The 27,747-nt window shown below is 40.7% G+C and overlaps 2 protein-coding genes across 3 annotated transcripts; one reads left to right on the forward strand and one right to left on the reverse strand.

The window, feature by feature from the left end:
- Positions 1-159: 159 nt before the first annotated feature.
- On the reverse strand, positions 160-27,747 carry LOC145462431 (uncharacterized). Of its 2 annotated transcripts, none has more exons than XM_081445962.1 (8): positions 21,251-27,747; positions 18,502-18,720; positions 9,332-9,429; positions 4,530-4,594; positions 3,977-4,091; positions 2,912-2,973; positions 1,194-1,321; positions 160-737 (listed from the first exon to the last, which is right to left on the reverse strand). In XM_081445962.1, exons 1-8 carry the CDS (start codon positions 21,422-21,424, stop codon positions 462-464), a joined length of 1,137 nt encoding a protein of 378 aa, XP_081302088.1. In that variant the 5' UTR covers positions 21,425-27,747; the 3' UTR covers positions 160-461. The 2 variants fall into 2 exon arrangements, with proteins under 2 accessions (XP_081302088.1, XP_081302087.1); XM_081445961.1 differs by having other exon boundaries at positions 3,977-4,094.
- On the forward strand, positions 5,352-6,656 carry LOC145462445 (uncharacterized). The gene has a single exon (XM_081445978.1). The coding sequence runs from the start codon at positions 5,622-5,624 to the stop codon at positions 6,639-6,641; it is 1,020 nt and encodes a 339-aa protein (XP_081302104.1). The 5' UTR covers positions 5,352-5,621; the 3' UTR covers positions 6,642-6,656.

Genomic DNA, 27,747 nt, shown 5'->3' on the forward strand with positions numbered 1-27,747 from the left:
AAAAATACATCTATGTTTTTAATGTAGGGTTAATCTTTTTCATGTTTAATAAAGCAGGCTTTCGTTTTCAAAAAGTATCGATTTACAATTCTTTGTATTTGACTAAAATGTCAAATACCCCTACGACCTGTCAAATGTTGGTCAAGCGCCGGGGGGGGGGGGAGGAGCGGGGGCGGATGAGCGGGATTGGAATTAACAGAGCCACTGCATACGGCTGGTGTCCGGCTGGCGAGTCTGAAATTTGAATTGACCACTTAGGATTAAACAGGCGGTAAAAATTGTACGTCCAGAACACCTACTTTACCTACGTTATGCTACTAAGCAACTATCTAGCCAATCACTGGCTCTGTCAAGTGGCAAGTGTTCTTCGCGTCTTCAATCATTCTCGTACGGACACTTTTGTAGCATCTCCGTAGTCACCTTGCAGCCAATCCACTCAGGTAATGGTGTGAAGGGCATCTTCAATCAAGTTGCTTGAACAGCCGATTAAGATAGATAATGGTCACTATTAACAATTGTATAATCCGCCAGACTCTGACGCCTGTTAGCACTGGAAACAAATCCACACTAGAAGCTCTGTTGTCAAGATCGTGAACATTGGATGTTGTAGTGGAGTCCATAGTGCGAACTACCACTTGTGTGTACACAAAAATTATTATCAAGCGAATGTAAAGAGGACGTAAAATCTCTCTGTTTGGTTTTGGTTCCGACATACACAATGAGCAGTGTTCTTCTTCCTTAAACAGTTAGATATAAAAAGTAATTAGCGCGAATTCACATCAAAAGAAAAAGTGTCACAATATAAGAAGCTCGGAGGAAAAAACTGGAAAGAACCGACTTGCCAACTTTTTAAATGAGTTCGACAAGACTGTTTGTTAAAAAAGGACAACGCAGACGATATTTTCCACTTCCGAACCATTCTCTAGCTCTAACCCGTCGTTCTTGTCCTAGCTGCTGACGTTGACTCAAGCAGGCACGTTACATAATAATCGAAAGACACTGCATTTCGCTGGCCGTGTTTTCGCTGGAAATTAGTATATCAGGACTTATCTTGGCTATTTGAGAGATACAGGAGTTGAGTTTCAGAGAAATTTAAAATTTATTTGAAGATTAGCAGAATTGGAAAACAGAAGTAAGTTATTGTCACTGGGGCGGTCACACAGACAGGAAACATCGTAAACAACTCTACCTACCTCGCGTGAGTATAACATTTGCGTTAAAAACACAAATCCAACAACACTTGCAACCCTCACTGACGCAAACAGAAGACATGTAGGCGACACAAAGATAGAAATAATTCTCTGGACACGGGACAGGTGCTCTGCGACACAAATTAAAGCACTACTTTATCAGGTTCAGAGGGTAACAAGGCTAGTTACCTTGGGTTTAAGGTGGCTCAAAACAGTTTCCAGCACTTAAATCTGGATGGGTCGTTATAACCACTCTTTATCACTTGATGCTACAATCATGGTATCAAAAAACTGCCCAAGCATTGGTGAACACGTTGTCATCATTTTCATGACACAACAAATTACCATAGCAACAGTATGACCTCCTAAAATCACCCTTAATTACAGCTTTACGGGTTCATAATTCAAAAATGGCACAGTGAAATTTTTTATATTATCAACTTTTCATAAGCATGAAAAGACGCAACTTTTGGCAAAGTTAAAAAAAAAATTCTGTACATGGGGTTCAGAGCCACCTTAAATTTTCGAAACTTTGAGGTGGCTCTGAACCCCATGTACAGAATTTTTTTTAACTTTGCCAAAAGTTGCGTCTTATCATACCTATCAAAAGATGATAATATAAAAAAATTTCACCGTGCTGTTTTCGAATTATAAGCCCCTAAAGCTGTAATTAAGGGTGTTTTTAGGTCATACTGTTGCTATGGTAACCTATTGTGTCACGAAAATGATAACAACATGTTCACCAATGATTGGGCAGTTTTTTGATACCATGATCGTAGCATTAAGTGATAAAGAGTGGTTATAACGACCCATCCAAATCGAAGTGTTGGAAACTGTTTTGAGCCACCTTAAAGTCTTCTATTAGCTAAATTGAGCTGCAATCCAGAACTCAATTAGGTGCGAAACCTCCACAGTTCACTCCTTCGATGATCAGGTAAAGCATGAAAAGGGTTAAGGCTGAAAGTTTTATTTGGGGGCTAACCGGCTAGGGGCTAATCAACATGGGGACTAAACAACTTACATTCTTTTGTGTGCACAGCAAAGTAAAACGTATTTATCATTCCCCAATATTGGTTGCTATTTCTTTTAGATGGTCGGTACTTTCAGGAAGTTGCTAATTCTGATCATCTTTAAAAGAGGGTTAAATTTTGATCAATTTTATCTCTACCAGCTCCCAGGGACATGTTGCTTTAGTTAAACACAAGCTGTTTCGAACGTCTACGGTTTCTGTAATCGTTTTCATTTTAGAGGTTCACGTGATTAGCCTGATGCATGTTCAGTCCTTAGATACCCCTACCCCACAGAGCCCCCTCAGCCAAACAAGGCGAGCTTAGACCTGCCAACAAGGAAACCGTGTATAAAAGCAAAATAGAACTTACATAGGACTACCATCAAAATCATAATTCTTAGATTTAAATTCATCAAGAGAAGGTGACTGACGAATATCCAAGGGTAAACTATTCCAGAGTACAGCTCCGCTGTAGGACAGACTTCTTTTACAATAATTAGTGTGGGGCTGTGGAATGGCAAGTGAACAGTCACTATCTCTTAAGTTATAGGTTAAGGTATGGGAACGGAAGACAAAGTGCGAACTAAGATTGTCCGGAACCATATTATTTACAATCTTATATACATCATTATTGATTTATCAACAAGGCGTTGACGGTCCAGTTTAACCCAGTTTACCATTCGCAACAATGCATCAGTTACAGCATACATACCCATGCTCACGGTTGCCATTGACAAGAACACATTGAGGAATGAACGGTTGTCATTGAACGATCTGTTATAGAGAAATTATGCAAAATAATTAATTCCGGGAACTTGTTTAACAGGGTGCTGTGTTAACTTGCCATTTCTTCATTACGGCTCTTAAAAGAGAAGACAGCAGGAAAGGTGAGGGAAGAAACAATGAGACTGTTTGAAGCTTCATGTTTAGTCTATCACTCTCCAGGGTTTATATTCTTATCTTGAGTTTCTACAGCTCTTCTTTTCTCTTAAATGACAATTACTTGATATCAGCTAACGTGGCTAATTAAATGCCTTATGAAATAAAATTGATACTGGAAATAGACCAAATCGTAGTTGGAAGCAGATTCTAAAGTTTGGGGGCTGCACAGCTAAACAATCTATCCCCAAGGATCTTCTTGGTTCTAATGCTTTTGGAGATAACTACCACCTCTATAGATTATAATCAATCAAGTATTTTCCCTTGCGTCCGATTGGTTTAAATGCCTCACATGACTAAAAATGCCCCCGCTAAAACTGGGGAATGTCCAAGTGATATTCCCCAATTTTCAAAACTGTGCGTATTGTGAAAAATATTTGAGGGACAATAGATGCAATTTAGCCTCTATTTGCTACAAAAATATGCTCGCATATTTTTCGTTGGACATTGTATTTCTGGTCCTCAAAGCTCACAATTTTCCTTGAGCTGCACTACATTTCTCTCCTCCACAGAGGCCTCTTTCATGCTGCTTTGACCACAGGCTGGTGGTCCCAATATTCAATTTTCCATAGGGAGCCTCTGCAGGAGAAATTAAGGCACTACACCTCTAGCAGCACATGATTTACTTTACAGCAAATTGAGCCTTAACTCTGGCTGTTCTCCAGAAACAAACCTTTCAAGGTTTACTTATCATTCAATGTACACATGCATGGCTTTTTTATGCTTTCTTACATTTTGACATGAAGTGGAGCAAAGAGAGTATCATTGCACTTGCAGATCACTAATGAAGAGTATCAGGGTTTTTGAATAAACCAAGTGCCAGAAATCAGAAGCTTACTGTAGCCATTGTGATGGAGCATCGAGGGAGTTTTCTTCCATTAGTCGTTCTTGTTTCATGGCCCAGACAATAAACATCATCACAAAGCTAACAACAGCTGCATCAGATATGATTCCTGCTGAGAACAAGAAGTGGTGTGAATTAAAGAATTAATTCAATTAAGGCTCAATTGACATCAGTGCTGTAAAAATATGTCGTAACTTTTGCAAGGCTGACTTGATTCGCATCAGGTAAGCCTCTTCATTCATAAACTTCTAGATTGATTGCAGGGTGAAATGAAATTTCTCTTTTTAGCAAGCAGCAGTGAAATACTGCGTGTTAGAGATTCCCCCTTCCTTGGCCATGACTGCTTCTTGACAAGGTTTTCTTTACACATGTTGGGATGTTATGCCGGCAAAAATGGCTTGACAACAGGTTTTGACATGATAGTGGTATATGCAAGTCAAAAGAATTTAATGAGTCCTACTTATCAAACCAGTACGATCTGTAATGCCTAAGACAGATCCAGTAATAAAGGAATCGCTTATAATTGAACACAACTGTTTATGGTTACCTTCTTCCTTATAAATGCAAACAAAGAACACCAAAACAGAAAGCGTAACAGCAAATCCTGTAACCCTGTAATTAAGTGTTATAAATTACTTATTAATAACCATGATGTGTTCATAGCATGGCCACTTTGACAACTATGGAGGGGGACATGGGGATTTGCAGTGTCGTGGTGTTGATGTTTTTTTGATGCGGTGAATAAAATCACAACTTGCGGTGTTGCGGTGATCTCAAACCTTACGCTGTGCGATGTTTGTGTTTTTCACGCTGCGGTGTTCGGTGAAATGAAATTGTTTGCGGTGCTGGGCTTTTTGATTTACCTTTCTCGAACCTAAATTTTACCTAAATTTAGCTCCAATATGCTTCAGCTGCCAATCCGAAGCTGTTTTCACTTATACGCAACTTGACAAGTAACTCGACCTCTGCCACCCGGAGCTCAGTGTTCAGTAGACACGTGGAGGAACGAGGACAGAAACAATCTGTTTATTTTGTGGAAAAATGTCGAGGTATAAAAAGTATTATTTTAAGTGTAGATGAACGAATCATGGTGCTAAAAATACATGTTGCGGTGACCGTGTTTCGTTGACTTTTCTTGCGGTGATGCGGTGTTCGTTAATTTTTTTTGTGGTGTTGCGGTGTTTAGAACCCCCCGATGTTCCCCTCACTAAGTAACTGATATCTCTTGACAATTTTCTGGTTGTTTCCATTTAATTAGACCAATCTACATGTAAAATCTAAAAAATTCACAAGAAGTAAAACTTAATCAGCAATTACGAGGCTAAATAGGCTACACTCATGAGATAGTCACCAATTCAAACAAGCCTCATTAAGAAGTTGTCTAAGCTGCAATGCATGCAGATAGTGACCAACCAGTCAGTGAGTCAGTCAGTTAATTTGACAGTCACACTGTCTGTCTGTCAGTCAATCAATTATTCATGAGCCACTCAATCAATCCGCCAGTCTGTCTGTCTGTCTGTCTATCAGTCAGTCAGTCCGTCAGTAAGTCAGTCAGTAAGTCTCTCTAAAACCCAGATGCGAACATTATGTACAGTGACAGTTAGATTATATTGCTACTGTCAGTTGTAATGGTATTAATATGCCTCATACCCTTGTTCTCTACCCAATCTTTCATTGTCAACGAGCTTCAACAAATAAATTATTTCACCCAAAGCTGGTTCGTGAGGTTAGCTCAGCGGTCGTAATGGCGGCTGGACGCGTATTTTTCTTCTCCGTACTTTTGCTGAATTTGCTAAGCTTTTCGCCACCTTATGGACAACAATCTGATTGGAACAGCTTTTCCGGCGACCCAGCTTGCCAGTTCACACATTCTGTCTCTCCAAGAGTGAATCTCGCACTGAAACATCCACTTCTCTCCACGTCGAAACATAGCCGCCATCTTGTTTGTGCTCCACGTGGTAGAAGTTATCATAGCTTGACGACGTGCTACTACGCCAATTCCAACAGCAATTTCCAACAAAGTCGTCTCCTTACAAGCGGTGACGTTTCCATCAATCCTGGTCCGAGCTCTAATCCTCCAAAGTGCTCTGTCTGCTCGAAATCCACCGCTCGTAACCACCGAGCCTTGAGTTGCGACCGATGCGAAAAGTGGTGCCATATTAAATGCGGCAACGTCAAGCCAAGTGACTATAAAAACCTACAACGTCTGACGACCTTCGATTGGACTTTTCCTCACTGCCTCCAGGCCACGGAGGCTAGTTTCCTCCGAAACAAGTCGGAGACAACAAACATTTTCGTTGACAACCCCAATCCAAACGTAAATTGTCCAATTGATGAATTTACCGTCATCAACAACAATCTCTTTGAATATCCAGGTCTAAAATTTGGATACATCAACATGAATGGTCCGAAGGGAAAACTATCGGAGATACACATGTTACTGATTGAAACTAGCCTTGACATTCTCGCCATAACGGAGACCAAGCTGGCAAATGACACCTCCGACGAGGAAATTGGCATCGAGGGATATTTCACAATTCGCAACGATTGCAACAGGAATGGCGGCGGTGTGCTATTGTACTACAAGGACTCCTTAGCGGCATATGAGGAGCATAAGATGCAAGTCCCAACCACTATCGAAGGTGTATGGGTAAAATAATTTAAAAAGCCAATCTCAAACATGGCTCTTTGCTTGTGTGTACAGACCGCCAACCGATCTTTCCTTCTATGACGGATTTAATGTTATGCTTGAGAAGGTCTGGTCCACACGAAAAAATGTTGTAATTATGGGTGACTTAAACTCCGACTTGTCCCTTAAAAGTTGCGAAGACGCAGAATCCCATCTTGGAAGACGCCTACTGCGTATATTAAGATCATATGGAATGAAATGTGTCATAAAAGAACCGACCAGAATTTCTGATGTAGCACAAACAGTAATCGATTTGATAATTGTCAGCCATCCAGAGAAAATCACTACGGCTGGTCTGTCCCACTTGGGAATATCTGATCACAGTTTTGTGTATGCAAATTTGCGAATGAGAAAGGAAAAGAGCTCCCTGATGATTAAGACCATAAATAATTACAGAACTTTCAACCAGCAGAAATTAAGAAACAACATCGAAAGCACCCCTTGGAGTGTATGTGAGATTTTTGACGATATTGATGACCAGGTCTGGGCATGGCAACACCTTTATCAGGAAATAGTATCTGACCATATCCCAACCAGGCAAGTGAGGACGAGGAAAAACAAACTCCCATGGATAACCAACGAAATAAAGAAAGAACAAAACAAACACTATCGTCTCCTAAAGCTCTACAAGGCTAACAAAGATACACACACTTGGAGCCTGTACAAAGCCACTTGGAATCGTGTCAAAAAATTAACATGTGACGCGGAACTCACTTATTGGAGAGAGCAATTTGCAATTTCTGAGAACAGCAAAAGTTTTTGGCGAGTTGTAAGGAAGGCTCAAGGCAAAATCGCGAGAAAACCAATACCTCCTGTGCAAGATAGCGATGGTACTATCTTGACGAACGACTCCGACAAGGCTGAGCTAATGAATGATTACTTTGCAAATATTGGAATTAAGCTTGCTGAAAAGTTTCATCACCACTCTGGTTCCTCAATTAACCAGCCACCAGCAACTATTAACCCTGTGTCCCATTTTCTGGATCAGGTATCCCTTTTGGAAGAACAAATAAAGCTGAAATTAACTCACATCATGCAAAAAATAGGTGGTCCTGATAAAATAATGTCGCGTGAATTGGCCAAGGCTGTGGAGTCACTCTTTGAAGGTCTTTTTAGTATTTTTAAAAATAGTATACAACGTGGCATTTTCCCCAGTAATTGGAAGACTGGAGAGGTAGTTCCGGTATTTAAGAAGGGGATCAAATCAGACTGCGCCAATTACAGACCACTTACAATGCTCAATCTGAACAGCAAAATATTGGAGAGCGTTGTCTGTGATTCCTTAGATCATCATCTTGGAACAAATGAACTTATACATCCAAATCAATGGGGTTTCAAGAAAGGTGTCTCCACCGAATCACTACTTATGTACTTAACTGAAACATGGAAAAAGGCAATCGACGATGGCTACAAAGTTGGAGTTCTATTTATCGACTTTAAGAAGGCATTCGACACGGTTGGCCATGCCATCCTAAAAACTAAATTGTCAGATGTAGGTGTTTCCGGTATATTCCATGAGTGGATTGCACACTACCTTCATGAAAGATCACAATATGTCACGGTAAACAGCGCAAGATCAATGCTACGGCAAATTGACATCGGTGTTCCCCAAGGTTCCTTAATGGGACCCAGACTGTTTGCAATATATGTCAATGACTTACCAACTTCTTCCGAAACTGGATGTATTCATATGTTCGCAGATGACACTACTATCTATTATATTGGGGAAGAAGTCGAAGAAACTGTTGATGCGTTAAACCTAATCTTAAACGACTTCAAAGTGTGGTGCTGTAAGAATCATCTCACTGTTCACACTGGCAAGACCGTGGCAATGTTGATCTCCAGCCATGCTTTTGTTGGTCCAATGAGACCTCTAATGTTGGGAGATTCTTACATTTATTTCAACACTAAATCCACTTGCTTGCGTGTTGAAATTGACTATAAACTGAACTGGAAACCACAAGTAAAAGCACTGCACATAAAGTTTGGAGGAAAGCTAAAATTCCTGAAAAAGTTTAAAGGCCTACCCTCAAGTGTACTAGAAGAAATATATTTCAAAGGGATTGTCCCAAGCATCATTTATTGCATCGCTATTTGGGGATCAGCGAAACTCCTGACTCTGACGTACTTGACCTTGTTAAATGGAAACCTTTAGGCTATATTTCCAAGTGTCGGCTCGCTTCTATAATGTATCAGGTTTTCCACAATAGTTTACCTGATCAACTCACAGCCCTATTCGAAATACGCAACACCGACAATAATTATAACTTAAGGCGTATTAATGACTTCTCGAATGTACGGTACAATAGTAACCTTGGCAGAAATAGTGTAAGGTACAGAGGACCCATAGTTTGGAATTTAATACCTAAAGCCATCAAGGATGCTTCCTCCCTACAGCTTTTTAAACAAAAACTTAGACAGGCCTCAAGAATACTAGAACAAATTCAATTTGAAAAAGAAACCTGTCAGATAACATCAAAACAAACGGACTTTCTGTATTTTTAAATTTTTGTTAATTTTTGTAAATTAAGTACTAAGCTTTTGTTATAAATAGTTTTTTAATTAAGTTTGTGGCAGGTCCCCACCAGCCTTTACGTTGCCTCAAACCAACCTGCCTCAACAAAAAGTATATGTATGTGTGTATGTATGTATGTACTCACCAAGTTTCCATATGTGATGTATGAATATCCCTAAACAAATGGTAACTGAGGAATAATGACAAAAGGAATGAAGCTCCGGAGATTGCCAAAATGCAAGACTGGAAGAAAAAAAAAATTGAAAGAAAAAAAATAACGATTCTATGAAGTGTGGAAAAATAGTTTGCAATAAAGCACATTTCCACTTTCTCGCAAAGGTCATAGATTTTAACCCCATTAATTTATTCTGGCATCTACTTTGAATGAAAATAGAAATAATTAAATATTTAGTAAAAATTGGTAACTTAGAACACGTACATGTATCATTAACTACTTCAAACGTCAGTACTCTTTTCTTCTTCAGATGGTTTTCAAGGATAGTTTTCCAGGTGTTATGGCGAATTTTACATACCCTACATCATCATAATAGGCTATCAGAATAGGGTTTGTTGGATACAGATGGACTACATGCATATTGGATACAAACATCCTCACATCTTTGTTGACACAATAAGAACTAACTATAGAGTGGGGGGGGGGGGGGGACAGGGGGGTCAGAACCTCTCGCCTCCCGTACCCTGCTCTCCCGCTTCCCGTACCCTCATCTCCCGCTTCCCGCCCTTTTCCGTGCTGCTCCCGTCCCCTGTAAATTGGCAGAGTCAAAACACATTCTAGTCATTTAGCTTCGCAATTTTTAAGCATTTCCTTTGTTTTTAAATAATTTAACAAGATTACCACTGCCATATGTTTCAATTCAATGAAGTTTTGACTTCCTTGTTTATCTTCTTTGAGTTTCACCATTTCAGTCCATTTTCATCGGCTCTTCAGATTTGTTTCTGAAATCCGTTTTCAGTGACGACGGTCTCAAAAGTTAATTGTAAATTGTATCTTGTTCTGATAAAGTATATGGATTTCCAGTAACCAGTCCGGCGTTTACTGGGATCAGACAATTTCAGCATGCTTTATAGGACCTTTAATCTTAGTAAAAACACATCGATGGTACCTTTCGTTTACTATTTATGGTATATTTCAGAATTAATATTTTACTCCACTTTTAAAATATTACGGAATTTTTTGAATAATGACAACAATGGTTTACGTTTTCGTTGTCGATCCTGATACAAGCCAGAAAAAACAATACAAACGTTGAATTTACGCCACGTTTGCACTACATTTCACATGACTTGCCCAATGTTAATTATTGACTGGACTATCTGGACTCACTGGCAATTTCCTCTAGCCAATGTACACATGCAAAATCTTTAAGAATTTAGAATTTGGTGCTGTTGTGTTTTTTAACTCTGTAAACGAAAGGCGAAGAAACAAAATAACAACAATAAAGTCTGGGGTAAACGGGAAAGGGCTCGGAAGTGATCCCTTCCATTTAATAGAAATTTTCCAAACTGGAAAAGGTAAATGTACAAGGAATATAACAACAAATAATAAGGGAGGGGAAGGGGGGGTGCGAAGCTACGTTGTGCACAAGCACATGGCGAATGAAATACGTAGAGCGCATGTCAGAGAAAACTAGTACCAGTCCTCTCCCCCTTCCTCCAGAGTTAAATACAAATAAATGTTATTATTTTAGACTTAACTCTCTAAACGAAAGGCGAAGAAACAAAATAACAAGAATAAAGTCTGGGGTAAACGGGAAAGGGCTCGGAAGTGATCCCTTCCATTTAATAGAAATTTTCCCAAGGGAGGAACGACCTAACCCCAGACGAAAAACAGAGCAAGGAAGAAAATCTAAACAAACGAAGCCAGCCGACTAACTGCTTGCATTCTGTCTTTAACTGGGATGTGAATATAAGATCTATAAGCATCTGACTGCCAGTCTCCTAAGCGTTTGATAAGTTCTGCTGGGATTTGAGCTTGAAAGGCCAGAGTGGCCCCGCCTGATCGAAAACTATGTCCGCTAAATTTAGATGGATCCAAGTTCATCGTGGTTGCCAATAATTTAAGTAGGGAGTTAAACTTTCCATACGTCAGAGGGACCAGACCTCCCTTGGTTGAAGCTGGGATGACAAAGGCTGGGCCTGATAAGGAGGCTGGTACTAAGCTGAAAGCATGCTTGAGAGCTGTATAAGGGCAGAGTGGGTGCTGGGCAATGTGTGGTAAAGGTATAGTCAGTATGCGCTGGCTAAATTGGATTGTTTTTGACCATCTGTTGATAATGATGGCCCAGTCTGTAAAGAAGAAGATGTCCCCTCGACGCAGATGCTTTGATGGGTTGAAATGTGTTAATCCTCTGCATAGCAAGTTAGCTTTACGTAGGAGGCCGAAGAAAGCTACCAGACAGACTGCCCAAAATGTTGCATGCAAAGGATCATCTAAGTTTAAGTGATTCTTGAAGGCTAACAGGATCTGAGGCGTAAGTGGTTTCTTTTGGGATACTAATAAACCTTTTATACGTTTAATTCCCCGAAGTATAGTTGCCAGCTGAAAATTGTTTTTGGTTGGGTCTGCAAGTCCATGTTCAAGATGAAGGATGCGAACTGCATTCAAATAGGCTGGGATGGAGGATGCTGAAAGTGATCTTGCTAGGAAGGCTGTGTAGCGGTTAAGGGTTGATACTGATGCTGGGATAGGCTGGTAACCGTAGTATACACAAAAGGAGAGGTATGAGCGCATTTGACTCATATAGGTGGACTTGGTAGTAGGGGCATATGCTTGACGCCGGAAATTGATGACTTCGCGGTCAAGTTGCTGCTGATCCTTTGTATCTAAGGAGTGCAAGAGACAATGAACACATGTGAGATTCTAAATCATATGATACAGGGGATTCGGAGAGCCATGCCTGGAATGTTGGCCAGTAGTGTACATTGTCAAGGCGTGAAACCCTATCTGCTTGGGTATTGGTTGTTCCTGGAATGTGTTTGACTAACAGGCTGAAATTGTAATACTCCTTAAGCCAAAACAGCGAATGAATCCAGTCCATTATTACTGGGCAACAGGTTGAACCTTTGTTTAAGATAGCTGCAGCCACCTGGCTGTCCGACTTGACGACCACTTGATAACCTGACCAAAAGGGTGCCCAACGATGGGCTGCCAAAATGATTGTGAATGCCTCCTTGTAATTGATGTGCAGAGAGCAGAGAGCTGGGTAGTCTAAGGCCCAGTTAACATACAGCCAGTCAGTTTCCCATACGCACCCCCCACCAGACAGGGAAGCATCCGTAAGCACTGCTGTAGGGAGTTCTGGGGTTGCTGAGGGGAACAATGTTTTACAGTTGTGTGCAGGTAAGAGGGAGGTCCACCACAAGAGGTCAGCTTTGGTGCATAGGTTTAAATAAACACGGTGGTGCGGGCGTTTAACAGCATTTGCCAAGGTGATAAGACGCCTGAGAAACGTGCGGCCCCCTCGAACAACACGTGCTGCCCAGTTGAGCTTGCCAATGAGTCGTTGGAGGTGAAGCTTGGAGCATTTACGTTTTGAACTGGTTTCCTTGAGAACGAATAACAACTCAGATACACGATCCTCTGGGAGGCGGAGTTCACACTTAACAGTGTCAATTTCAACTCCCAGAAAAACCAGACATTGGGCTGGGAAGACAACTTTTGTCCAGTTGACAGTGAAGCCAAGAGACTCTAGTAAGTTTAGTAGAATGTCAAAAGCTGCTTTGCACTGAAGCTGAGTTGGTTCAATGATGAGGAAGTCGTCCAGGTACGCCAACACAGTATACCCTCTTCGGGCCATCATTCGACAGACTGATTGTGTAAGGCGATGAAAAATCATTGGAGAGGCCCTGGCTCCAAACGGGAGTCGCTTATCATAGAGGTAGGTAGAATGTTTAGAGTCCTTGAAACACCAAGACATCCCTGTAACTCGCCAGCTGTCGGGGTGAGTACCAACACTTCTGTAAGCGTGTTTTAAGTCAACTTTTGCCGACCAACAACCTGGTTGACAGAGGTTTGCTGCATCATCAACAGTAACATACTTGTAATGTTCTAAATCCATGTATGAGTTGGCATTTGCCATTAACGGTCGGCTGCAATCCATGATCATCCGTAATTCATTCGAGTCCTTTTTAGGTACAGCCCCAAGTGCATTAATGATTATGGGCATGTGGGACTTGTCTGCTACAGCAAAATGGTCTTCTTGAAGACCCTTAACCAGTTGCGCTTCAATTTGGTCTTTAGCTCCACGTCGTAGAGCAGATTTATTGTTGTGTGTAAAGGCATGTGACACCGTTGAATCAGGAGGGAGTAGCTGAAATCCATTTTTAACACCATCGAGAATAAATTTCATGTCCGGGTCATTTGATAGTTCTGCTGTCCAGGTCCCAAAAATTAAGTCTGTGGAGACCTTGGCTGCTTGGGGTTGCTGCATAGATTCCAAAAAGGCCCCTGCTTTAATAGGTAAACTTTCCCCACACTCTGCGGGACAGCATGTCATTAAGGCGGGATCGGTCCCTGCATGTAACAATGTGGTCGAGATATCTCCTGCCAGTTCTGCCGTTAAAGTACAATTTGGAGAGATCTCTGCAGTTGAGTGTGGGTTCAGTATTGGGGGTCTTGAGCAGTAGCAGACTGGTGTTGCCATTGTGGGTGGGTTCCCATACATTGTGGTTTGATGCAAACATGATCATATCTACAGGAGGAGCCAAAGCGACAACCTTCACGCCGTTGGAATTCAAAGCAAACCTGCTTCCTTGTTGCTTGGTTTATGACTGGGCGGGACGCTTTGCGAAGAGGTGGGCGTGTGGATGTGGGAGTCGATGGATCTGGTCTGTGAAGCGTTTGATGGGATATGAATTGGCTGTCAGATCCCCATTTACAGCTTGTGGCAAATTGCATTTTGGGGTACAAATCATCATACTGCATCACTTTTGGCAAAGGGTAACACTCCGCTAGTTCAGAAATTTTTGAACTGTACACAATATAATCGAGAATTTTCTGGGTGGACGAAAGAAGCCCATCTTTCATGAGAGTATGCATAATGCGAAAGTTAGCCGCTGACCACTGTGGGAATGAAATTTTGTCAAGGGATAGCTTCTTTTCTTGAGAGGATTTTAACACAATTCTAGCATCACCAGAGGTTCCAAGCACGGTCTCCTTATCCTCCTGCAGAACGATCGGGAGGGGACTAATGAAATCAGGTATAAGTAAAGGACGTTTACCTCTTGAAATAGTGGGCTCTAACAGCTGTTGAGCTGGATCCTGCTCCTCTTCAGTTAAACCCAGTAAAACTGGATCTCCCAAAGAGTCCATGAGAGATTTAAGCTCCGATTGAACGGTAGGATCTTGCTGAAGGCTTTTTAAGGTTGGTTCTGCGATAGGATTATCATTAGGCGTTGTTGAGATCGTCGTCGCCATCTTGGGGGCACTGGGCTGCGCTGAATCTTGCTGCAGCTTCAACAGCTCGAGTTTGGTACGAGTGAGGTCCAATTCTAGCTTCAAGTTCTGGTTTCGAAGATCTTCTACCGCTCTCTCTTGCTCTACAGTGGACTGCTCTACTTTAAATTTTGTCGGAGAGAGGTCTTTGATCATGGACTCGACCTGACTCAGTTCACGTTCAACTGCTTCGCTCATCTGTTGCGGTGTTGATTCTGCTATGAAGCCGTCGATGTCGAAATCTTTCAGTTTAAAGTGCACCTAACCCCAAAAATTTTTTTTCGCTAGAACGAATCTACTTATTATTTGAAATAGTTCTGCGAAAAAATTTTTGGATTCCGTTAAATCCTCGATTTTCTGTGCCACGACGAAATCTCGAAAATAGCTCCAAAACACCGCCATTTTGTTTCACGACCGAGTTTGAGGAGAATGGGTCTAGCGGCTCTTGTGACGTCTACCCAGGAAGGTTGGATATCTCATTTCCTCTCATTTCCTTCAGGATGGTACAATACACATTCGAAAAGTGCGCAGAAACGCCTTCCAGAGGCGCTATCGGCTGTTGCAGCAATATTCCAGATTTAAAGAAAGATATACTGTACAATTTACTGACGATGATCGGCTAATGGTGCAATAAAGACGTAAACGATGGTTGATTTTGTCGAACCGAAACAAGCGAACTGAATCTGTGAGAATCATTGAAAAACTCTCACTGGAATTTGTTCCGCAGACTTTCGAACGCTATTTTCATACATTTTCTGCTTAAAGCTAACCAGCAATTTGTAGAAATACCACCGACAACCTATATCTTCCAATCCCGCAGTATTTATAACATAACCGGCAACGTTGTGTGATCCGGTCATGATCAAGAAGCGTTATACTGATATGTAAATAGATCGCAACTGTACGCCGCTAACCAACACTTATTTCTCTTTCGATTTAGATGAAAGTCGAAGATTAATCCTCTAGAATTACATGATAACAAAATTGTTAGACTCACAGAGTTTTTCGAAGGTTTGGAAATCAGCAGTGTGACAGATTCTGTGCAATAGCGTCGAAAATATGACCGCGTAACATTATCTGCGGACCGCTTAGGGAACACACCCTTTTCGCTTATCCGACGAATTTCACTGCAAACTTTGAGAACAATTTACATTAGTTATTTGGAGTTACGACTTAAAACGTGTGACAATGTGAAATCGGTAATTGCATGAAATGTTTCCTTCCGCCTTGCTTCCCGCAGCTTCAAAAATACAGCTCCAAACAATACGATTTTCAATCGATCGAAGCCAATGTTTTGGAGGTCATCAAGTCTCGAAAACTGCAACACGTACGTCGCTCTTATAAACATGAAGCATTCAACTGAAAGTAAAACACAAACTGGATTTAACAGAACCTTGACAAAATACATTCTCGGTAAGGACAAATGTAAACGGGCTATAACCACGCGTGGGAATCTTATGTTTAGTTGACGAAATTACCATCCAAAGCAGTCCTTGAGTTTTCTTTCCTGCTTTTCGTTCGCCTGCTCCTCCACTTCGTATCTAGCTTTCCATTCCTAATATACAAGCAGCTCGTCCGCAAAGACGTCTTCCCCGTCGTCGCTTGAAATATTGTAAATTGCTCTCAAAGCTCTAAGCAGTGAGTTCACAGTTGTCGAACATGCTCGATCGAAGTTTATTTCGGAGCCTTCCGAATCGAAACTTAACTCTTACTCCAGTGACGAAAAAGAAATGATTCTGAGACAAAACTTGGACGTTTTAGTCCCAAAATACATCGGTACGATTAGTTTTGCATTCTATTTTCTCGAGCAAATACAGAGAGTTGACTGAGGCGCTATTGTGTTTGGTTCCTGGGTAGACGTCATCAGGTACCGCCGCCCCAGACTCCCTAAAACGCGGTCGTGAAACACTTAATCGCGACTTTGAAAGGGCATAGAAAATCGAGGATTCAACCAAATTCAAAAATTTCTTCGCCCAAATGCTTCAAATAAAGTCTAGATTTGTTTTAGCGAAAAAAAAAATTTGGGGGTTAGGTGCACTTTAAGCGGAGGTTTTGTTCTCCTGCTGCTCTTTCTAGAAGCCATAGTGTAAACATCGAGATACGTATTGTAAAGAAGAACTCTGGAAAGAAACTTAAGTTGAGCGAAGCTACATTGTGCACAAGCACATGGCGAATGAAGTACGTAGAGCGCATGTCAGAGAAAACTAGTACCAGTCCTCTCCCCTTCCTCCAGAGTTAAATACAAATAAATGTTATTATTTTAGACAGAGAGTTATCATGTGATACAGTATCTACAGTGTTAGCGAATGCGAGGAAACAAGGAAAAACTCAAAGCTGTTTGTCCGCCTATTCTAATTGGAATCGATTTCGACTTGTCTAAAACAAAAAACTGAGACGTAAAACGAACCACTCCACACTCTCCAGCGCGCTCATTTATTAAAGCAGCATTCAGTTGAGGCATCTCTACACCACGCAGTGAAATCTTTGGTCCGTTCTCATTCACGGTTGTAAGGAGCAAGCTCCCAAGAAGGTCTTCCATGCACGGACCTTTCACTGCCGCACCGAAAAATATTGAGACCTAATAAAATTGTCTTGGACGACATTGATTTGAGATCGCCTGCTCGTCTCACCTTTTTGCAATTTGACAGCTTTCGCGACACATGTGCAGTCATGCTGCTTGACATTTCATGACCTATGACGCAACCACTGTAAACGGGTTTACCATTTGACAGGAAGTAAGCCTGTTTTTCAGCCCAAGCGCAGATTTTCATTTGCTCGTTTCTTCAGAAGTCTCAGAAGTGACTGCGAGGACGTTAAATGCAAGTCAAATATATTTTGGGTTCTTGTTTTTGAAAGTATTCTAACGCATCATCATCGCAGTAAATTTTCCAATTTAAGCAACTGGAAAGAAGAAGCCTGAAAAAAATCAGGGCTTCAACGGGATTCGAACCCGTGACCTCCGCGATACCGGTGCGATGCTCTACCAACTGAGCTATGAAGCCACACATTGGGAGCGAGGTCAATGAATTGAGTTCATATCTTCCCGTGAGTGAAATGATGTGAAGTATATATGAAATAATTCATATTTGAACTGCAGTAGTAGATGAAAGTGAAGTATGATCATCGCAGTAAATTTTCCAATTTAAGCAACTGGAAAGAAGAAGCCTGAAAAAAATCAGGGCTTCAACGGGATTTGAACCCGTGACCTCCGCGATACCGGTGCGATGCTCTACCAACTGAGCTATGAAGCCACACATTGGGAGCGAGGTCAATGAATTGAGTTCATATCTTCCCGTGAGTGAAATGATGTGAAGTATATTTGAACTGCGGTAGTAGATGAAAGTGAAGTATGATCATCGCAGTAAATTTTCCAATTTAAGCAACTGGAAAGAAGAAGCCTGAAAAAAATCAGGGCTTCAGGGCCCTGATTTTTTTTTTTCAGGCTTCTTCTTTCCAGTTGCTTAAATTGGAAAATTTACTGCGATGATCATACTTCACTTTCATCTACTACCGCAGTTCAAATATAAATTATTTCATATATACTTCACATCATTCTAACGCATCGTTGAATTAAAAAAATTAGCGTTTCGCATTTCTCTCCCGCTTCCTGCCTCTTAGAACTCCCGCTTCCCGCCCTTTCCTCTCCCGCCTCCCGTACCCCTCCCGCCCCCTATTCTCCCGGGCTCCCGCCCCCCTGTCCCCCCCCCCCCCCCCACTATAGATCTCAGTGGCTTCATGCATGTGGCTTAAGATCACTTGAAAGAGCATTTAAACTGTTATCATAAGGGTTCTCAAAAGGAAACATTTTCTTGGATTTCTAAACAGAACATACTGGAAAAAAGAAATAATTTATTGCCTACCTTAACTATAACTGGCTGTTCATCAATCTCATTCACAAAAGACTGGCTTATGTACATCACAACCACAACAATCTCCACTGCTTCAATGATCAAAAATGCAGACTCTGAAAGATGAAGAAGCTTCTGATAGCACCACACCATAAAGAATGGAGTTGCACTGAATGGAAGAAGAAGAAGAGCTGCAAACAACAGCAACTGGAGCATAGGAAGCACAGATTTCTGAACATGAAATAAACAGAGGAAATATGTCAGTTTGCAATAATGAGCATGACATATCTTTTATCTTTAGTTACCAAACACAAGGCCCGTACTGGAAGAATATTACCTGCAAAACAGTTCAAAAAATTACTACAGTGCAAGAAGTTCCATGTAGAAATGGCCAAGGACTAACATTCTACCACAAGAGTGACCCTAGGAAGTTTAGCTACTGAGACAATTGTCTTCTCTATCCACTGAGCTACGAGAACTCATGGAGAGCAAGGTCATTTAACTGAGTTCATATATGACAGGTGTCCTGCATACTGCTAGGATCAACGCTATCGAATTCATCGTGAGTAGTGATAAGTTAATAAAGATGGTGAATTTTAAGCTCGGTAATGAAATGTGAAGGTGAATTAATCAACATGACACGAGCGTGGGACTCAGAATTTTTCTGTCAAAATTTTTTCCTGTCGGGGACTCAGAATTTTTCTTTGTCCCACGCTCATGTCATGTTGATTAATTCACCTTCACAAGATTACTTTTGTATCTTTTCGTCTGAAAGCATGAAACCTAACCAGGTTTATGAGGTTGTCTGTCATCTCAAATTTTGTTCCTTTTTTTGATAGAGAGCAGAATGCAAATTATGTTTTGGTTGATACTATCAACAATGAACATATTACATCACATATAATTATTGTATCACAATTTCTACATTGTTATTCAATAAAACAACATTCCTAAGGACTATTTGTTACTGTTAAATTCTCCTTACCGGTAAACATGATAAGACTTATGGACCAGGGCCATGAAGGGGGTTGATAGACTAGGGGTCCAGGTTCTCCTTTCTCACTAAAAAACGGCACTCAATGGAGAGTGCTTACTACAAAGGGGGGTGCTTCTTGGAAGGAGGTCATTTTGATATGTGAACTGCCCCCAAGTAAGCTTAAGCAAGCATTCATTTCAAACATGCTGTTAAAAGTTCATTAAGGGCAACCCTAAAACACAGAATCCAGAATCTGGAAACCGGAAACTCTGATCTGGAATCTGGAACTGGAAACCAGAATATGGAATCCAGAATCCGGAATCCGGAATCTGGAATCCGGATTCCAGATATTATGAATGACGGTAGAAATAATTCACTTCAGCAATGTCTAATAAATAAATATTGGGAAAAATTATTTTGTTGTTATTTGTTTTCTTTGCTTTACTTCAACCACAAACTGTATTTGTTAGAAACTTATTGACATGTTCTGAACAACCTTTAGCTATACATCTGGCCCGGTTGTTCTAAAGCTGGATAAAGCTATCCATTGGGTAAATCACTATCCAGTCAGGGTTAGTGATTTTTTGGGTGGACAGAGTTACCCATAGCCTGCTACCAGGCTCTAGTGGCTGTCTCTAGTGTCTGAGCAGGCTCTAGCGTCTAGTGTCTTTTTGTGTTGGCATGTAAGCGAGTTTCTTCTTGCGGCTTTGCCACTTGCACCCCTGGCTCAAACATGAGAGCCTGCTCGCAGGCTAAGTTACCCATTTTTTGTTCAACCTGGCCCTGGTGAGAGTGCGGTTCTTGTCTAGATCAAATTGCTCTGAGAAGACTGGTGAGTAGCACAATAGCAAAGTAACAAGCTATCACGGTGAGTTTCTGGCTGTCTTGTAGCATCTTTTAAGAACATGTGATCTGATCCATTCGCAAGCGAGAAGTAAGTGTGCCACATTTCTATAAATTGTTTTAATATGATGGCTGGCAAGAATATGTAGTGGTGATTTGTAACAGTATCTGTATGGAATAATGTTGATCTGGAATTAGTCTCTGTTGGAAAAAACAAATTTATTTAGACGAGCCACATTAGCCTTTGGACATCGAAAGTGGGGGGGCATGACCATCGATGTACAGGGGGCTGCCACTGACGGACACCCTGTTCTCTATGACATTTTCTGCCTTGTTTAATATCTACTAGACATAAAGGCCAAATTTATACCTCCGGTAAATTGCAGATCACTTATTAAACAAAATGGCAATTACCAGCAAGCTTATTTCAGACGCTCTCAGGCTGCTTAGAATCAAATTATGATGCACTTTATTTAGATTCTCACAATCATAGTCCTCGCTAGAAATAACAATTGCATGAATTTCAACAGACAGGAAATTTTTGTTTCAAAAAAGGTTAAGTTCGAGGTCCTTTTTACTTGGCCTCTTATTTTTTACAGGCAAACGCTATGCAAAATAATTTTCGCGTATTTGAAGAACTTGTTTTCTTTGATTTGTGGACTCTAGATTCCAGTCTCCGGTTTCCGGTTTCCGGATTCCGGTTTCCGGTTTCGGATTCTGAATTCCGGGTTCCTCGTTTTAGGGTTGCCCTTTCATTTACATCTTGCAAAATGAGTGCAACATTAAATAAATGAACAAAATCTAAATACAAAAATAACTATGAAAAGCTCAGCTAAAATGGAATAAAATTACAACAAATAAAAGTGGTCAGAGATGGTGCCCTTAAATTTTGTAGAAGAGTCTATCGACAAGGAATCAAACGGAGGACTGTTCACCACTTACCAAAACGCTTGGAACTGCCGCAAGTAGGCAAGAATGCATACAAAGAAGCAACGAAAATCTTACTGCTGCTTCAGAACCATAAAATGAAAAGTACAAAGGCAACGACAACGCTCCCGTTATCAACAGGATTACGTTGCTTGCTGCGATAAGAGATATGCAACCTAACATCGCCATTTTGGATTTCCCAGTACTAGTCAGAGGTAAGTTTAGCTAGGAGCAAATACGTCATGTATACGGACCGGACGGATTCGCCAGGCAAACGTTATTACTAGGGCTTCCGTAGGAAAGCGGTCACCCCAAAACGCAGACCATGCAGACTGCAGACTGTTACGGTGGCTTAGAATACGGTGGCTTAGAAGGGTCATCGAAAGCATCTCTTTATTTTTTCTTACGACACTTAATAACTGTCGATCGACATTTATTAACTGACCATAGACACTTACAACTGTCGAAAACGATAACTGTCGATCGCTACTTATAACTGTCGATCGACACTTATAACTGTCGATCGCCACTTATAACTGTCGATCGCCACTTATAACTGTCGATCGCCACTTATAACTGTCGATCGCCACTTATAACTGTCGATCGACACTTATAACTGTCGATCGCCACTTACAACTGTCGATCGACACTTATAACTGTCGATCGACACTTATAACTGTCGATCGACACTTATAACTGTCGATCGACACATACACACACACACACACACACACATACATACATACATACATACATACATACATACATACATACATACATACATACATACATACATAATTTATTTGATAAAGCAGGTTGGAGATCAAAATTGGCAAGACGCTAAGTCCTGATGTGGACCTGCACTATCTAAAATTATAAATTAATAAAATCCTACGTAATACATAATCCTACATAATTAAGACAATGGCTGAATAAATAGTGATAGCTAAAAATAGATAAGTAGTAACAATATACAGTAAAATTTTAAAAGTAATTGAAGTCTAAGGATTTGTTTGAAATAGAGCAGGACGCTTTTGTAAAACTGATAGATTTTACAAGGTCCTTGTTTGCCTTAAGTTTTTTCTTGAAAGAACCCAGGTTAGAGCAGGTCTTGATGTCATCGGGAAGGAGCTTCCAAGATAGCGCAGCACGGTGTTTAAAGGAAGATCTTCCCATTTCTGTTCTTGGTCTATCGACCTCAACATTGAAGGATTTTCTTAAGTTATAAGTAGTCTTGGGTTTCACTAGTAAGTTATTTAGGGGTTCGATGCTATTTCCATAATAAATATTGTGCGTAATAATTAAAAGCCTCTTAATGTAAAATGAGAGAATACGGTTCCAATGAGGAGCGTCCGTGATATGATCACTGTGGATGTAATGCGGTAGATTGTTAATAATTCTTGTTGCTCTCAAATGTATTCGGTCTATATCATCTAGCAGGGCTGAAGAACAAGATGCCCAGATTGCAATACCGTATAGAACACTGGGGATAATTGTTTTATAATAAATAGTTTCCAGGACTGGTTTTGATAGGAACTTTATCCATTTTAAGACTGCTACTTTGTTGCTGAAGGACTTACCAACGTTCGTAATGTGTTCTTGCCATGATAGCTTGTTGTCAATTGTTAACCCAAGACATTTAGATGATTGTTTGTACTCAATAGTGCTATTGCCTATGGTTAGCCAAATGTTGCAAAATTCAACAACTTGGACCTTCATATTCAACAACTTATATTTATGTTCAACAACATATATTTATATTCAACATTTTATATTTATATTCAACGATACGCATTTTCTTTCAACTTCAACCCAAATTATTTTCATTCAACAAAAATATTTGTTCAACTTCAACCAAAAATAATTTCATTCAACAAAAATATTTGTTCAACTTCAACCGAAAATAATTTCATTCAACAACAATATTTGTTCAACTTCAACCCAGATTATTTTCATTCAACAAAAATATTTGTTCAACTTCAACCAAAAATAATTTCATTCAACAACAATATTTGTTCAACTTCAACCACAATTATTTTTATTCAACAATAAAGTTCCCGGACATTCAAAATATCGTCATTCAACAAAATTCCCCGTCCCACCCCCTGAACTACCCCGAACGCTGTCACAAATCCCTAGTGTTTTGGGTACCCAAAACACTGAAAGCGTAAAACTGATGCAAGTGAAATCATCCACAATTCTGCTCAAAACCCATTTATCTTCTTACGAAGCTTTGTCTCAATAAATTAAAGCGTTCTTTCAGGAGTGCTCACCGGAGCCGATATACGAAATATCCGCTCCGCAGGGCTTAGTGCGCTGGCTGGGATTCTTAAGCATTGGCATGGAACTTGCTGGGAAGCCCGCTTCAAAACAGTTGCTTGCTTACTGGTTTAAACTCCGAAGCTTATCCTAGCTGGAAAATGCGCATTTTTGGCATGAATCTAGCTGGTAAATTTTAATGTGAGGTTTTCCCTGGTAGACTAGCTCCATTACCAGCCGCCACTCTGGAAAATTAGCCCCGGGAAATTAGCATGCACTCATCAACCGAAGGCATTTCGCGCAAAGAATGGACTCGGGGTGCCGCCTAGTGATATGGTCACTTAGGATTCGTCTATCCAGGCATGCGCTGCGTCATATTACACAGCAGTTATATGACCCCTGTGTGACAGCTGAGCTGTCGACTTTGAAAGCGAAAACGTTGCTATTGAAGGCACGGTCACATCCCAGCCAAAGCTTTTGGCTACGGCGCTCTACAGAGTCGGGAACGGTTTCTTAATAAGAGAGTTGATTTTATTTCAACAAGGTAAGTTTCCTGTGCTTTCTCTTGTCTGTTAGCTGTGTAGTTTCAGACCTACTCTGCTATTCTGTATTTGCCGTTATTGTTCTGACCAAGTTGGATAACAATTAATTTTATGTGCATTATCCCCGGCCATTATCTTCTTGGTGTGCTTTCCGTTTAGACAACCAGATCTTCTTTTTTGTTTAACACATGTCGAAAATTCTTGATTTACTTATTTAGATGTTTACAATTTTGTTTCAGCAATCGTCAGAATCGTTTCGTGTAACGCTATTGCAGCTAAAGACCATTTACTGAGGTATGTCAGTCTTGTAAGCTGTTGTATGTCTTTCGTGCAATAGTACCGGGAATAGTATCGTCTTTGACAAATGCTTATGCGCGCCGTCTACTTTATATGTAACATGTTTACTTGCACAGCTAGTAAGCTTATATACACTTGGTATTTAAATTTAAATCAAATTCTAGGCACAAGTATTCTCATCATATCGCGAACATTTCATCTCAGTGTGTGCTTACCATACATCGACAGACAGACAGACCAGGACATTTAAGCAAAAGTCGCGGATTGTAGTTGTTTTGTTTTTCGCTATATCGTTTTTGGGCTATTGATACTGTTATATTTATGATACTGCTATATTTATGGAAAATGGAACAGTTCGTTCTGCTCGGACTTTTTAGAATAATGGTAATGTGGCAGAAACTTTAAGAGAACGAAATCTTATTATCTGAACTTATGAGCTGTTGTTTCCTTTGATTTTACACTTCTTCCGAAAAGATATTCCACCGTTCCCTTGGGTGTCCCTGATGTTTTGCTACGAAATTTACGTCTTGAAGTGTCAAGGGTGGAATTCTGTGAGCGACTTTCGTGCTTCATTTCTATGATTTCCAATCAGGTTATTCTTAGTTTAATAGCGCGCGCGAATATACGTATGTATATTTTATTTGTATGAGTTCGGCTTGAACGCGTCCCAAGCAAGGAGACAAACAAGGTTTTATACGTAGCTTAACATTCCGTTGTTTCTACATTCACAAAGCTTGTTCTAAGAAAAAGGTAACTTGGATTTCCAGGGTTACAAACGATGCAATTTTTTGGTGTTTGTATTTTCGTGCAATTTTGACGCAAATCCCGAAAGAACTGTATCGCGATGCAAAGCAGCGAAATTTTATCGCGTGTGCCATAGTTTCTTGAGCGGCGCGTGACGCCAGAATAACAGTTCATTTTTTTAGGCTTGCCATAAGTCGACTCTTTCTTGAAGCGGAACAAGTGCAACTGCGAGAAGTCTTCTCGTTCCGCCAACACGCACGAGTTGAAATTTAATTTATTTAACATTGGCGCGAAAATATCGTTGCCCACCGATGACCAGATATGATGACCTTGCCTCGAAAAAACACTCTCTCAGGCCACTCCTTCCTAAATACGAAATAACTGAAGCATGTTTGATTAACATGATACTGGGTTAACGTTCATACTAGTACGAACGAAGGGCGCTAAAAAATGCCCAAATTTTGAATTAGGGTAGCTGCTGTGGTCTTGCAAATGTTTACGAAACATATAGGTCGACTTGAGATGAAGATGAAGTTAAGATGAAGAAAAAAAAAATACTTTTAGCGTTCGAAAAGGTTCCCGGCGAGGACAGAAAAAAAATTTGGCGAGCGCGAAACAGAATAATTCGGAGAGTGAAGCGATCGGGGCGGGACAGGGTAGCCTGTAGACTTATATTTTTGATGTGCCTATCCGCCGTTTGTGATAAGCCTGCAACAAATCAATCAATGAGGTAATTAGACCTGTCAAGAAGCTACATTTTCTGTACTGGCAAACAGATCTAATCGACCCAATCATTCAGCCAGGCCCGGCGGAAGTAACATGTTCACGGAATATTTCAAATTTTGTCCCTCCAGAGCCAATATTTAGAGAGCTTAAAACATATTTTGCAATACCGAAATGAGCCTAAAGAAATTATTAGCAAATGATACAGGTGTCATGTAGATAACAGCGGAAAGTCCGGAAACCACGCCCTTGACCACTTGAGAAAAGTTTTCATCTTTGCCGGCTAAAAAACCACAAAAATTTGAAACCGCAACGGGAAAGGAAAACTTTTAGACAGAAACGGAGGGTCGCACTAGTGGGAGATAATTGTCAGTACCAAATTTCAAATTTGTTTCCTTGGCGATGTCATCCCAAGCTTTGCGGGCTTGACTGCTGTTGATGTGATCGAAATTCTCGGCTCACAGGTTGAACAGCATTTTTTCTTCGTCATCTGACCATCTTTCATAAGATCGTTTTCCAGTATCTACGGGTTCAGGATCAGGAGACGATTGGGAAGACGAAGATGACGACGTTTGTGAAGCGCTTGCCTGCATGGACTTGGTCGGTAGAGCGCTTTCCTGCGCAATGCTCGCATGTGAAGTGCTCGGTTGCGTTCCCCTTCCAGTCATATCATTGTAGACGGGAGCATACTGCGGGTATTCCATGCTATCGCCGTAAAAACCTTGAAAACCTCGTTTTTCATGTTACGCTGACAAGCGTTGACAATTACCGCTGTGATTCCCATTGTTTGGCTCGACTTTTCGAAAATCTGCCTGCCCCACCCAAGCACTACGGCGTCTTTGATGTTTGCCGATTCGCAAAGTTTTTGCCAAAGCGAAAAACCTGCGGTCACACTAGGCAAAGGCCCGCGATGACAGATTTCAACCGCAAATTAAACGAATTCTGGCAAAGATTTCCCAAGTGCGACCCATGCCTATAGCACAGTCAGACGGCTCCACTCTACTTAAAATTCCTCCTCATAACAGAGCATTTTGTTTTTGTTAAACAGCACAATCAGTATCAAAGTTGTTATTAATTGCCCTTAAAATAAAGACGTTTTGACCGTAATATCAGTTTCAATGCGTTTACGTAATTTCAATGTGATGTTCTATAAAAAAGGCTTTAACAGAAAAAGAGACTCTAGCTTTCCATATTTTGCGACTCCGTTTGAACTGGCCTCTTAGGAGCATTCTTTGTTTCTGTAGGGAATCGTGAATTGATGTCGCCTCGAACAATCGTGGTGTTGAAGGAAACATGAGAGGCACACCATTGGCTACCGAGCTCCAGTTCACAGCACGAGGAAAAGGGTTTGCAAAAATTAATGAGCTAGTTACTTCTAACCATATCTTTGTTAACTTATAGAGAAAAAAACGTTAGAGAACTGAAAAACGTTTGTGAACTATTTAGTGGTTGTTTAATGCTTAAAGACCACATGCTGAATGGTATACAGGAAGTGAGTTCACCGCTTTCTCACTAACCGAAAGTGTCCCGTGACAGAGCCTCCTAACAAAAATGAAGTTACCTCTTTAACGGCTCATCGCAAGCTAATTTTAAGTGATCTCGTTGGAGGCTTCAACACATGGAAGGTTGTGCCGCGAAAGTATTTGTTATCTCTGAAGGGAGGTTTGGAAACACCAAAAGATTATTTTACTTGTAGACGACTGCTGGTAATTTTCCCAAATTATCCCAGAATCCTGATGTCTTTTCGAGAAATTCGGAGGCATTTCCACTTAGTCCCAACACGGTTATGAACAAGTGTTTGATCTCAAAAGACTTTCCTAAACTGGCGAAAACACGTCAGCTTATTAGGAGAAAAGTGTTGTCTGTCAAAATGCAATAAAGTAAGCTTAATGGAGATAAATTTTGCTTGAAACATGTAAACCTAACTTAATATTTAGAGAAGTGTTT

Source organism: Orbicella franksi, chromosome 12 (assembly GCF_964199315.1).
Source record: "Orbicella franksi chromosome 12, jaOrbFran1.1, whole genome shotgun sequence".
NCBI lineage: Eukaryota > Metazoa > Cnidaria > Anthozoa > Scleractinia > Merulinidae > Orbicella > Orbicella franksi.

Coding starts and splice junctions, on each gene's coding strand:
- LOC145462431 (XM_081445961.1), bottom strand. CDS start 21,424: ATGGCGATGTTAGGTTGCATATCTCTTATCGCAGCAAGCAACGTAATC. Junction 18,721..21,250: donor CGGCAGTTCCAAGCGTTTTG/GTAAGTGGTGAA, acceptor TTTCATGTTCAG/AAATCTGTGCTTCCTATGCT. Junction 4,095..4,529: donor TTGCATTTATAAGGAAGAAG/GTAACCATAAAC, acceptor TCTTGTTCTCAG/CAGGAATCATATCTGATGCA.
- LOC145462445 (XM_081445978.1), top strand. CDS start 5,622: ATGCCTCATACCCTTGTTCTCTACCCAATCTTTCATTGTCAACGAGCT.